At 45.2% G+C, this 12,010-nt stretch overlaps 2 protein-coding genes across 5 annotated transcripts in view; one reads left to right on the forward strand and one right to left on the reverse strand.

Moving 5' to 3' along the window:
• The window catches only part of DRC9 (dynein regulatory complex subunit 9), a 38,558-nt gene extending 35,856 nt beyond the window's left edge, over positions 1 to 2,702 (reverse strand). For 2 of the 3 annotated variants that reach the window (XM_048864676.2, XM_048864674.2), the window contains exon 1: positions 2,549 to 2,702. In XM_048864676.2, the coding sequence (XP_048720633.1) occupies positions 2,549 to 2,583 (35 nt within the window). In that variant the 5' untranslated portion in view covers positions 2,584 to 2,702. The remainder of the gene's footprint in view (positions 1 to 2,548) is intronic. The other variant, XM_048864677.2, reaches the window with a different exon arrangement.
• A 75-nt stretch (positions 2,703 to 2,777) lies between these two features.
• On the forward strand, positions 2,778 to 10,588 carry RPL35A (ribosomal protein L35a). 2 transcript variants are annotated; one of them, XM_048864693.1, is made up of 5 exons: positions 2,778 to 2,860; positions 3,356 to 3,398; positions 5,430 to 5,582; positions 8,242 to 8,386; positions 10,533 to 10,588. In XM_048864693.1, the coding sequence occupies exons 2-5, from the start codon at positions 3,388 to 3,390 to the stop codon at positions 10,554 to 10,556; spliced, it is 333 nt and encodes a 110-aa protein (XP_048720650.1). In that variant the 5' UTR covers positions 2,778 to 2,860; positions 3,356 to 3,387; the 3' UTR covers positions 10,557 to 10,588. The 2 variants fall into 2 exon arrangements, with proteins under 2 accessions (XP_048720650.1, XP_048720651.1); XM_048864694.2 differs by having other exon boundaries at positions 2,833 to 2,929.
• The last annotated feature ends 1,422 nt before the right edge of the window (positions 10,589 to 12,010 follow it).

Below are 12,010 nucleotides of genomic sequence, written 5' to 3' on the forward strand. Positions count from 1 at the left end.
TCTCCCTTCTGTCCTAAAGGGAGGGGAAGTTTGGAAATAATTAAAAAAAAACAATATAAATGGTTTGGCCCGGTACCCCTTTGGGGATTACAGCCCACACATTGCTAGGTGAGAGCCTTGTAGTCATGTCTTTCTCCATCCTGCCACCTGGTAGATTGATACAGCTGCAGGGGTGGGAAACTCAGGAAACACCTTGCATCACTCTGAAATGCTCCTTTCAGCCGATTAAGAAGTGATGATAATCATGGGTACCAGTGAGGAAATTCAAAGCAGGGGCTGCCACTTGACCCCTAATTCACTGTGTTTTGCCAGCATATTGGCAGAGTCAGACTGGTGAGTTCACATAGCAGCTGAGGCTTAAATAAGAAAAGCCCTCGCTTTTATTGGCCAATGGCTGTACAGCACCCTGACTAGCACTACAAGTGTCAGAAAGCAAGTTGCTGATTTTAAAAAATAAATATTGATACATGGCTGGAGGGGATGAGAACCTAGTGGAATTGAGGGGGGGGAGCATGGAAGAGCCCCCTTTGCAGAAGTTCCTACATAGAGTTTAGCCTGCATAGCATAGGTGAAGACAGGACTTCAGGGACAGCCACTCTCTGTGGCACCAACCCCCTTGGAAACCTGTGGGATTTTTCAGGTAAGTTAAGTTTGTAAAGGCAGGGATCACATCCTTTGGCTGTACAGAGAGGAATCTAGCATGCTTTTTGGTGCTGTTAAAATAAGAATAATTAATACAAATTCCTTCAGCATTAACTTCCTTGCTCCATCTCTAATATAGAACCCTGTGAAGGGAATCCAGGAGCAGCAGCTGACCTGGAGTTCAGTGGCTGCGAACTCTTGCAGGAATCATATTATCAGGGCATGCTAACACAGAGGCAAGCATTTTCAGCATAGTTGGACCTCACCACACTGGATCCTCTCCAAGATACAGTGGTTCTAGGGCTCAACCTACTGATGCTGACAAAATAAGTAGGATTTGGCAAAGGGAACATCACTGATTTTCATGTTCCCTATGTGGGAGCAGTTGTGAACACAGTCAAAGCTGGCAAATGTGCTCTACAGTACATCATATTATCAGATGCCTGAAACAGTTCCTCCAGTGCTTTTTTTTAAAATGTCATTAATAGTGCTAAATCTTGCAAAGTGCTGAGTGTTTAAGTACTTTACTGCATCAAAGCCAGAGGGCTCAGCACCTTCTCAGATTGAACCCTCAGCCCCCAGGAGTGAGGGGTCTATCATAGAGTTGGTTAACATTTTCAAAGCATGTGAGCTACTTGGGAGCCTAAATCAAATTTTCAAAAGTGACTTAGTCACTTAGGAGCCAAACTTTCAGCAAAAGTCACTTCTGAAAATGGAGTTTAGGCTGCTAAGTCACTTATGGCACTTTTCAAAATTTTACACGAATTCATAATTTTACACTAATACAATAGCATTAGCTGCATGGGGGAAATGATAGATGTCAGAGACAAGGCCCTGATTCTAGAAAACAGCTGAGCACATGCTTAAGTCCATTCCTATTCAGGAAAACACTTAAGAATGTGCTTTTGTTCCAATAAGAAAAGGAGGACTTGTGGCACCTTAGAGACTAACCAATTTATTTGAGCATGAGCTTTCGTGAGCTACAGCTCACTTCATCCGATGATTTTCTTTTTGCGAATACAGACTAACACGGCTGTTACTCTGAAACCTTTTGTTCCAATGAATCCCAAATCCTCAATCCAGATCTAAACAAAGGATTAAAAGTAAATTTTAAAGTTATTTACTATTACAGTAGCATTGAAGAAGCACCAGGGGCTGTCCCAGTGCATAGGAAGACACAGTCTCTTCTCCAAAGAGCTCACCGCCAAAAAAAAAGACCAAACACAGAGGTAGGGCTGCGGGCACAACACACAAGCAGAGTGATCAGCGTGATGGCTCATGCACATCTTATTGCACTTGTTTGTATTACACCCCCCAGCTGCCCCTCAACCCAGCCGCTGTTAGTTGCTTCTCTTCGCTGGGTTAAAGGCCTCTTTTTAAAACCGGCCAGTTGGGGTTTAATCCTCCGCGGTTGCCCGTTTGTCCATCGTAACCGTGGCCTGCCCGCGGCTGGGACTGCCTCGGCTCGGCTGCACTTTGCCCCCTTTCCAGTTCATTCCATTACTGGTGCCTGGTTTCTGTACGTTGTTAACCCATCCCCGAGGTTTCCAGGCTGTGTTTAACGGCGGGGGAGTGGGAGTTGCACCCACCATGGCCGTGGCATGGGCAGCCCCAGGGCGGGGGAGAAACGACTGCCCGCGTGGGCACTCAACAGGAGGGGTCGGCTTGGCTGGTCTGAGCCTGAGGTCTACAGGCCTTTGTGCTCCCTGGGGCCAGGGGCAGCATGGGGGACCCCATGCCCCCCCCCCCCCCCCGCAAGGGGCTTCGACATGCTCCCGGTGGGCTGCCCGCTCTCTAGCTCCAGGGGCCCCACAGCCCTCCACCCGGGGGGGCCCTGCACTGGGATGCTCTCTCCCCTCCCCCCACTGGGGGGGTCTATTATCAGCGACAATCAGGAGAGACTCACACAGAGGCCTCAGGCTGGACAGAGCTGGTCTCCATAGCAACCACCAAACTCAGGGGGCCTATCCTCCAGATTGTTTTTTAGCGGGTGCCTGTCAGGCATAGCCGCTCAACCACGCCCTCGCAGGGTTTTTGCCTATGGAGAAAGGGGCAGAGAGGGATGGAGGGGCCGTCGCTGGAGTCTAGTCACCCTTCCACCGAGCGTTTTCTAGTCAGGCAGTATTAGGGTCGCCTAAAGGGTCCTTGCGATTTCATATCCCGGCGTGCTTGGCGGCCGCTCTCCCTTTCGCCGCCATCTTGGGTCGGGGGCGCGGGGGTGAGTCCGGGAGCGGAGGTCCCGCGGCTGGTGAAGCGGCCTTCTCCCTCCACCGTGGGGCGGGGGCAGGTGTGGCGGGGGCCGGGCTGTGGAGCGGGGGGCGCGTGGAGCGGGCAGGCGGCGGGATGAAGCCGATGCGGGGCGGATGGTGCTAGGCCCTGGGCTGAGCCGGCTCCGAACCCGGCGCCTCCCGGCTCTCACTCGCCCGAGAGGGGCCCGGGGGGCTTGACTGGACGTCGCGGGGCTGCTGCCCTGATAAGGCCCGCGGGGTGGGGGCCTGGCCTGGCTAACGTAGGCGGCCGGTGCAGAGCTGGGTTCCCCCCTCAACTGGCCGGGCTCTAGCTGGGGGCCCCTGGTGCTGCTCCCCTCTCCAGCCGCCTAGTGGGGGAGCCTGGGATCCCGAGGGACGTGCCGGCCGCCGCGGGGGGGGGGTCATACAGCCGCTTGGTGCTAAATTCCCGAGTGTGGCGGCTAAAGTCTTTTTGTGCTTCGCAGGCCTGCTGGGAGCAGGACTTCAGGACGACACCATGTCTGGAAGGTGAGCGATGGGCTCTGAAAACTTCCTTCATTGTCGCTGGACACGTTACACTGGCTGGGGGGGCGGGCTTCATAAATCACACACATTTCCTCTCCCTAGCCCCATCTCAGCTGTAGAGCGTGTTGTGTTAAACCTCACTAAGCTCTGACCCTCCGTTGTGATGTGGTTGTCATGATCGATACTATTCTTCCCGTCCCAAACATCTGTCAGCTAGAAAATCTTGCCCGGCCTGTTACACTGCACAGTTGTGTCTGGATCAGTATGTTCTTAGACATCTTGACGCTTATCCCATGCTGCTGCACAGCGCACTGCAGTTCGCAGAGTGCTCTGCACAGACCGAGGAAGAAGGACTGGATAATTAGGTCACACGGACATAGTAATTGGGCCTGTCTGTGCGTCAAGAGTTGTTAGAATCTGATTGCAACCTGCTGATTGTGTTACAGTTGGAAACTACTTGTCTTGTTCATGGATGCAAACTGCATATGCAATTACCTGTGTTACAGTTTGGTTATGGAGTTAAGTGTAGCCTGGACATATCTCTACTTTAAAAGTAACTAAGTTAAGAAACCCCTTTATAGTATAATTGCTTAAACATAGTTTCTCAACATAAAACCGACCATACTGGATCAGACCAATGGTCTGTCTAGCCCAGTATCCTGTCTTTTGACAGTGGCTGATACCAAGAGCTTCAGAAGGAATGAACAGAACAGGTAATCATCAAGTGATCCATCCTGTGTCTCCCATTCCCAGCTTGTGGCAAACAGACTGGACGCTTCAGAGCATGGTTTTGCATCTTTGCCCATCTTGGCTAATAGCCATTGATGGACCTATCCTCCATGAACTTAGGTAGTTCCTTTTTTGAGATCCTGTTATAAATTTTGGCCTTTACAACATCCTCTGGCAAAGAGTTCCACAGGTTGTGTAAAGAACCTTTGTTTTCCCTTTGTTTGTTTTAAACTTGCTACCTATTAATTTCATTTGGTGACCCCTAGCTCTTGTGTCATGAGGAGGAGTAAATAACACTTCCTTATTTAATTTTTCCACACCAATCACAATTTTATAGACCTCTATCATATCCCCCCCTTAGTCATCTCTTTTCCAAGCTGAAAAATCCTGTTTTGTTAGTCTCTCCTCAGCTGTTCCATCCCCCAATCATTTTTGTTGCTTTTTTCTGTACATTTTCCAATTCCAATATATATACCTTTTGAGATGGGGTGACCAGATCTGCACACAGCATTCAAGATGTGGGCTTATCATGGTTTTATATAGAGGAAATGTGATATTTTCTGTCTTACTATCTGTCCCTTTCCTAATGATTCCCAACATTTTGCTTTTTTGACTGCTGCTGCACATTGAGTGGATGTTTTCAGAGAACTATCCACAATGACTCCAAGATCTATTCCTTGAGTGGTTCCAGCAAATTTTGACCCCATCTTATATGATAGTTGGGGTTATGTTTTCCAATGTGTATTATTGCATTTATCAATATTGAAGACCTTAAACATATTTTAAGTGTCCTGAATTGTGCTAAAGACTTGGACTGGTCACAGCGGACACGATTATGTTCTCTCCCACCCGTTGATGCTGGGATGCAGTTATGATTTAACCATGTTGAAAGAGAACATTTTAACTAAGTTATTTGACATGGTGACTTTTGTGGGATAGCAGGCCCCAAGTTCTTAATCTATTTCTCCATGTATGGAATATACTGTCTATCCCTTTGGGATGTTGGAACAAGTGTTTGTGTGTTTAAAAAAATGAAAATAACGTTTTTTAGAAATGGTTCTAGTACAAAAAAGGAAGGAAGGAGAAGGCTAGTGCAGGATTTTTATAATTGATGTCTTGTGCTAAAGAAGCTGCACTTTGTGAATGTGGGGGTATTTGCTCAAGTGAAGCACTGTTCCTTTTTCCCCTGTATGCTTTCTACTAGCATGATATCTAATTATTTCAGAAAGTTTTGTTCAGAAAACGTATTCACTTGCAGTACGCTTTAGTGGTTGGTGATTCATTAATGTGCTCAATATTTCCTAGACTGTGGTCCAAAGCCATTTTTGCTGGCTATAAGCGTGGCCTCCGAAATCAGAGGGAGCACACTGCCCTTCTGAAAATTGATGGAGTTTATGCCCGTGATGAGACTGAATTCTACTTGGGCAAGAGATGCGCCTATGTATACAAAGCTAAAAAGTAAGTAGCTGAACTCCTTGTTGTTATGCCAAATAGGACTTGTAAAAATTGTCTTAAAAATTGATCAGGCCACAATAAATGTATTTGCATACCTGTTGCCATGATAATGGTGAAACAAACAAAATGGCCAAGTAGAATCGTGCAAGACAGGGTTCAGTTTTGGGGATTTAGTTTTCACTTTCACAATTCTAGGTACCAAATTAATTCAGTTATTAAATGATAATGTGTTAAACATCAGTATGATTGCTCTTGTAGAAATGCTGGGTTAGAAGACTAATGGTTCTGGTAAGAGTGATGGGTTGGACATGAGTCTTCTCGCCTCCAGGATACTGGTGTGAACTGAAGTCAAATCAGTAATGGACTGGACTGAAGTGTCCTTCACTGTTGTACTTCAGTGCTTTAAGTGACAGAATTAATATCATCCCCTTCAGTGAGGGTTTGCTTTGTAACCTGAAGGGATTTAATCAATCCTCATCTGCTTCTGGGAGTGCATATAACTGATCACCATCATTGCTGCTGCTGTTACTATGCTGATGGATGCCCCAGAAGTACTGTAGGTTTGATACATTTGTGGTTATTCCCTTCTCTACTTGCATAGCAGGTTGAATTTTTCTATTGATGTGGACCTTGATGCAGATATCTGTGCTTTTGTTATTTCCTGATTAGATTACTTTAAGGCAGTGATTTTCATCCTGTGCTCGAACCCCTGAGGGTCTGCAGACTATGTGTGAGGGGTCCACAAAAAGGTGTTACCATAGAACTGTGGTTTTCAATCTGTGGTCCCACGGACCCCTGGGAGTCCACAGACTATGTCTAAGATTTCCAAAGGGGTCTACACCTCCATTTGCAATTTTTTAGGGGGGTCCATAAATGAAAAAAGGTTGAAACCACTGGTTTAAGGCACAGCTAGTGCAGAATGTGGTTTCCCATTTAGAATATTTCAAACAGCGAGTGCTTTTTCCCTGTGCTCCAGAGACCATTCTGGCTTTTATTATGTTTCTGAGTGCAATTCAAGGTTCTGATTTGGACCTGGACATCTTAGAAACCTCTCCTTTTCCTCTACAGTTAAAGTCACAGGAGTCACTCAAACTGATAACTTCTACATTAATACATCTAAAAGGATTGAGGGAATCAGGGCATGCTTAGTGGGAAGCCCTCTTCTCCCCTTTGATAGTTTGCCAGACACACAGAGTGAAGCATTTCTCTTCTTGTGTTTTAACAGAAGTGGGTTGGACCATGTGAGGGTTTTGATTTTTCTTGCCGGTGGTCTGGGGATAGGTTAGAGTCTTATTACATGATGTGAATTGTAATTACCGTTGCATATGGCTTTAAGCTGTGCTCCCAGTGGTTTAGATTGTTAATATGTGAATTTAAAGCTAGTGAACACTAAGGTTATTGATAGCAGCCGTGTTAGTCTGTATCTGCAAAAAGAAAAGGAGTACTTGTGGCACCTTAGAGACTAACCCATTTATTTGAGCATAAGCTTTCGTGGGCTAAAACCCACTTCATCGGATGCATGCAGTGGAAAATACAGTAGGAAGATAAGGAGTACTTGTGGCACCTTAGAGACTAACCAATTTATTTGAGCATGAGCTTTCGTGAGCTACAGCTCACTTCAACATCTGATGAAGTGAGCTGTAGCTCACGAAAGCTCATGCTCAAATAAATTGGTTAGTCTCTAAGGTGCCACAAGTACTCCTTTTCTTTTTGCGAATACAGACTAACACGGCTGTTCCTCTGAAACCTGTCAGTAGGAAGATAGATATATATATATATACACACACAGAGAACATGAAACAATGGGTGGTGTTGTACACACTAACGAAAGTCATCAGTTAAGGTGAGCTATTACCAGCAGAAGAGGAAAAAAACCTTTTGTAGTGATAATCAAGAATTCTAATGTGTAATATTGTTTGCGTGAATATATATTCTAGTTATTTGCAAATCATCCAATAAATCACTAGGCAGAATACTTTCCCCAGTTAGTACCAGTACTGGAAATAGATACAGTGTTTGGAATGGATCAGGGGGGAGTGATTGAAGCCTGCAAATCCCAGACATAGCAGTTCTGAAAGGTAAATCTAAGATAGGAGGCTAATCTACACACAAAACTTGCACTGGTTTAACTAATTGATTTAGTTTAAACTGGTGCAAATCTCTGTGTGGACACAACTCAACAAGTTTGCCAACTGGCTTATATCTATTTAGTTTGATTTAATTCTGTAAATTACTGACTTCATATAAGCCAGGTAGAATACTGTTGCTTGAAGGATGTTTTGTAAAGGGACACTGTTAGGTTCGCCCACAACTTGATGGGGCAAATGTACAGACATGTTTTCGTGCTTTTATATTTGGGTTTAAACCCATTGCCCTACTGTATTTGCAATCCAAACATCACAACCTCACGCTAATGAGATCACCAAAAAATCTCTTCAAAATGTGCGTTTCTCCCAGCGTGGATGAAAGCAAATCTGCATTATGAGTGATCAAATAAATGTTTCTAAACTTTGAGTTTGACCGTTCCAAGGGAGCCATGACAATAGAGGGAATGAAACTTCTTTTAAAAGATGATGTTTTTAACCTGCCACTGTTGCTTTAAGTAGACCGTCACTTGGTTTGGAGTGGAATGCCCAGGAGTTAACAGTCTTCTGTTTGTTAGCAATACCGTGACTCCTGGTGGGAAGCCCAACAGAACACGAGTGATCTGGGGGAAAGTAACACGTGCCCATGGAAACAGTGGCATGGTTCGTGCCAAGTTCCGGTCCAACCTTCCTGCCAAGGCCATTGGGCACAGAATCAGAGTGGTGAGTAGTTTTTCCTAACAGCTTTGAACCTATAGTGATAATTTTATTTTAACTAAATTATACCTTTTGGGATATAAGATTTTCAAAGAACACTGAGAAAATGTTACATTGGTGGAGGGGAAATATACAAAAATTCCCTTTCCCCTGTTTCCAGTGTGCATCTTCCACAGGGCCTGTCATAGGTGCATGTTGGGACCTGTACTCTGGCAATGGGAAAGGTTTAACTTCACTGTAATCACCCCTCAAAGATTATTTACTCTTGCTTTCTTTTCCCTCTCCCTCAAACTTTGTACATCTAATTCTTTCTTCTCCTCTCTCCCGAGTCTCCTGGTCCACTCTCCCTTTTATTTGGGTCAGGGTGTTCTGGGGTCTTTATTTTTCTTTCCCTTATCTTCCCCAAATGCCCTCACCATATCAGCCCTGCTTCTGGCTGAGGACTAAATGAATCTCTCCCAAGTCCAGTCATGGACCCAAAACTCACATGTGCTGTTACCCATGCACCTCCAGGATAACCTCCTCCTTGGCTGGCTGTCTCTCACCACTCAAACTGTTGCTCCTGTACACACTGTCATCCTAATGATATTGTCAAGAACAGTATCAGAGTGAGATGTGACCCTGCTCAGCTTTCATTATCCTGTAGAAAAACCACTGTAGGAGGAGCACAAGTACTATCCTTCATTGCAGCTGGGCAAAAGAGAGCAGTTATCCTCTCATTCCCCCAGCTAGGTTCGAAGATTGTGCATGGGCTACCCCTGCAAAGAGCACTTGCCAAAGACTGAGCCATGTTCTGTGCTCTTTCATTCTTCCATGTAGAACAGGGGTGGGCAAACTACAGCCCACAGGCCAAATCCGGCCCGCCAGCCATTTTAATTCAGCCCTTGAGCTCCCACTGGGTAGCAGGGTCTGGGGCTTGCCTGCCCCAGGGAGCAGCGTCAGGCCGCTCCACACGGCTCCCGGAAGCAGCGGCATTGCCTACCTCCAGCCCTTACCCTTAGGGGCAGCCATGGGCCTGCAAGCTGCCCCCACCCCAAGTGCCGCCCTGCAGTTCCCATTGGCCAGGAACCACAGCCAATGGGAGCTGCAGGGGTGGTGCCTGCGGATGGGGCAGCGCTTCCACCTAGAAGTCAGAGAAGGGACATGCCGCCACTTCCGGAAGCCACTTGAGGTAAGCACTGCTCGGAGCCTGCACCCCTGAGCCTCTTCCCACTCCCCAGCCCATATCCCCCTCCAGAGCACCCTACTGCACGCCAAACCCCTCATCCCTAGCCCCCCCCCAGAGCCTGCACCCCCAGATGGAGCCTGCACCCCTTCCCACTCACCCTCCCCAGCTCAGAGCACCCTCCTGCACCCTGAACTCCTCATTTCTGGCCCCAACCCCAGCCAGAGCCCTCACCCCCTCCCACACCCCAGCCCCAATTTCGTGAGCATTCATGGCCCGCCATACAATTTTTATTCCCAGATGTGGCCCTCGGGCCAAAACATTTGCCCACCCCTGATGTGGAATCATCACTACTTCAGGAAATGTAGGGCTGGAAGGAATCTTGAGAGGTCATCTAGTCCAGCCCCCTGCTCTGGCAGAACCAAGAGAATTTAGACCATTCCTAACAGGTGTTTGGCCAACCTGTTTTAAAAGCCTCCAATGGTGCGGCTTCCACATCCTGCCTTGTAAGCCTATTCCGGAGCTTATCTACCATTATAGTTAGATCTTGGAGTCACCTGCAAATTATATAAGCATATTTATTTGGGTAATCTATTATCCAAATCATTAATGAAAATATTGACTAGTACCAGGCCCCTGCGTGACCCCACCCCCAAATACCACATCCCTGTTTGATAATGAACCATTGGTAACTACTCTTTGAGAATGGTCTCAGCCAGTTGTGCACCAGCTTACAGTAATTTTGTATAGACCTCATTTTTCTCCTTTGCTAATGAGAATGTCAGGTGGCACCGTATCAGAAGCCTTACTAAAATCAAGATAGCACACCTACCGCTTCCCTCCATCCACTAGACCAGTAACCTGTCAAAGAATTCTCTATGCAGACTCCTAGCTATCTGCATGGGTATTTAGAGAATGATTAATTAGAAATGTGTGTTAACATTTTAGTTTAGTAACAAGATCTAACCTGATGTTTTTGTTTTTCAGATGCTGTATCCATCTAGGATCTAAATTTTTACTAAAAATAAAATTCAGAAATTGTTCCTTTTTGTATATTTTGTTTTTAATGATTTCTTATGACCTTCAGCTGGTGTGGGGGATAACTAGTTCACTTTCAGTTGTTTCTACAAGTGTTACATAATCCACAAAACAGGACAATGGCCTAGTAATAGCAGATGATAAAGGGAGGAATTGGATTTGTTACTGACCAAAGCATCAAAAGAGAAAATTACCTCTTAAATGAAAATAGATCACAATGAATGGCTGTTATCTACCTGTGGCTTTTTTCCTGTAACTCCCATCATGGTATCTAAGTGCTCTTCAATAAAAGTTTAACATCTCAAAATTGTGCATGTAAACTGAAAACAAATGCAACTTACATACAGTATTTGAAAAACACTTTGCCTGCTTACTAAAATGAAAGCTCAAAGTTTTGTTTCTCTTGCACTGGTTGATGATTCTTCTGACAAATCGATGTAGATAATACAGTTCTGTACAGTTACAGTTTGTAATTTCACGTGTAATACAGAACTCAGTTTATTTGCCAAGATTCAGATTGGTTCAACTCACATTTAAAGATGTAGTGGCTTCTTGAGATACTCACGAAGAACAGGACTTTAGCACCCCTGAACAATCCTCTTTGGTTCTCACCTACCTCTTAACTTACTTCCACTTTATGTAGTTTAGTTACACACCTGTTTGAAATCCCTTCATTCTCCATCACCACAATGCATGTTTCCTCTGCACAAGTCTTGACTTGCTGTTTTCCAGGATTGTGAGATATTGGTTATCCGCTAGACTTTTAACAAGAAAAAATTCTTATTTAAGAACATAAGGGCCATACTGGGTTTCTGGTTCTTTTTTTAACCCTGTTGTAGTCTTGGCCTTCACAACTTCCTCTGGCAAGGAGTTCCACAGGTTGACTGTGCGTTGTGTGAAGAAATACTTTTTGTTTTTAAACTTGCTGCCTATTATAGACCTCTATCATATCCCCCCTTAGTCGTCTCTTTTCCAAGCAGAAAAGTCCCAGTCTTATTAATCTCTCCTCATATGGAAGCCGTTCCATCCCCCAATCATTTTTGTTGCCCTTTTCTGTACGTTTTCCAATTCCAATATATTTTTTTGAGATGGGGCGACCACATCTGCACACAGTATTTAAGGTATGGGTGTACCATGGATTTTTCTCTTTTAGTATCCATCCCTTTCTTGATGATTTCCAACATCATTAGCTTTTTTGACTGCCGCTGCACATTGAAAAGGAGGACTTGTAGCACCTTAGAGACTAACAAATTTATTTGGGCATAAGCTTTTGTGAGCTACAGCTCACTTCATCAGATGCATGCAGTGGAAAATACAGGGGGGAGATTTTGTATACACAGAGAACATGAAACAATGGGTGTTACCATACACACCGTAATGTGTAATGACATTTGCAAACTGGACACAATTAACTTAGGCTTGAATAA

Source organism: Caretta caretta, chromosome 9 (genome assembly GCF_965140235.1).
Source record: "Caretta caretta isolate rCarCar2 chromosome 9, rCarCar1.hap1, whole genome shotgun sequence".
NCBI lineage: Eukaryota > Metazoa > Chordata > Testudines > Cheloniidae > Caretta > Caretta caretta.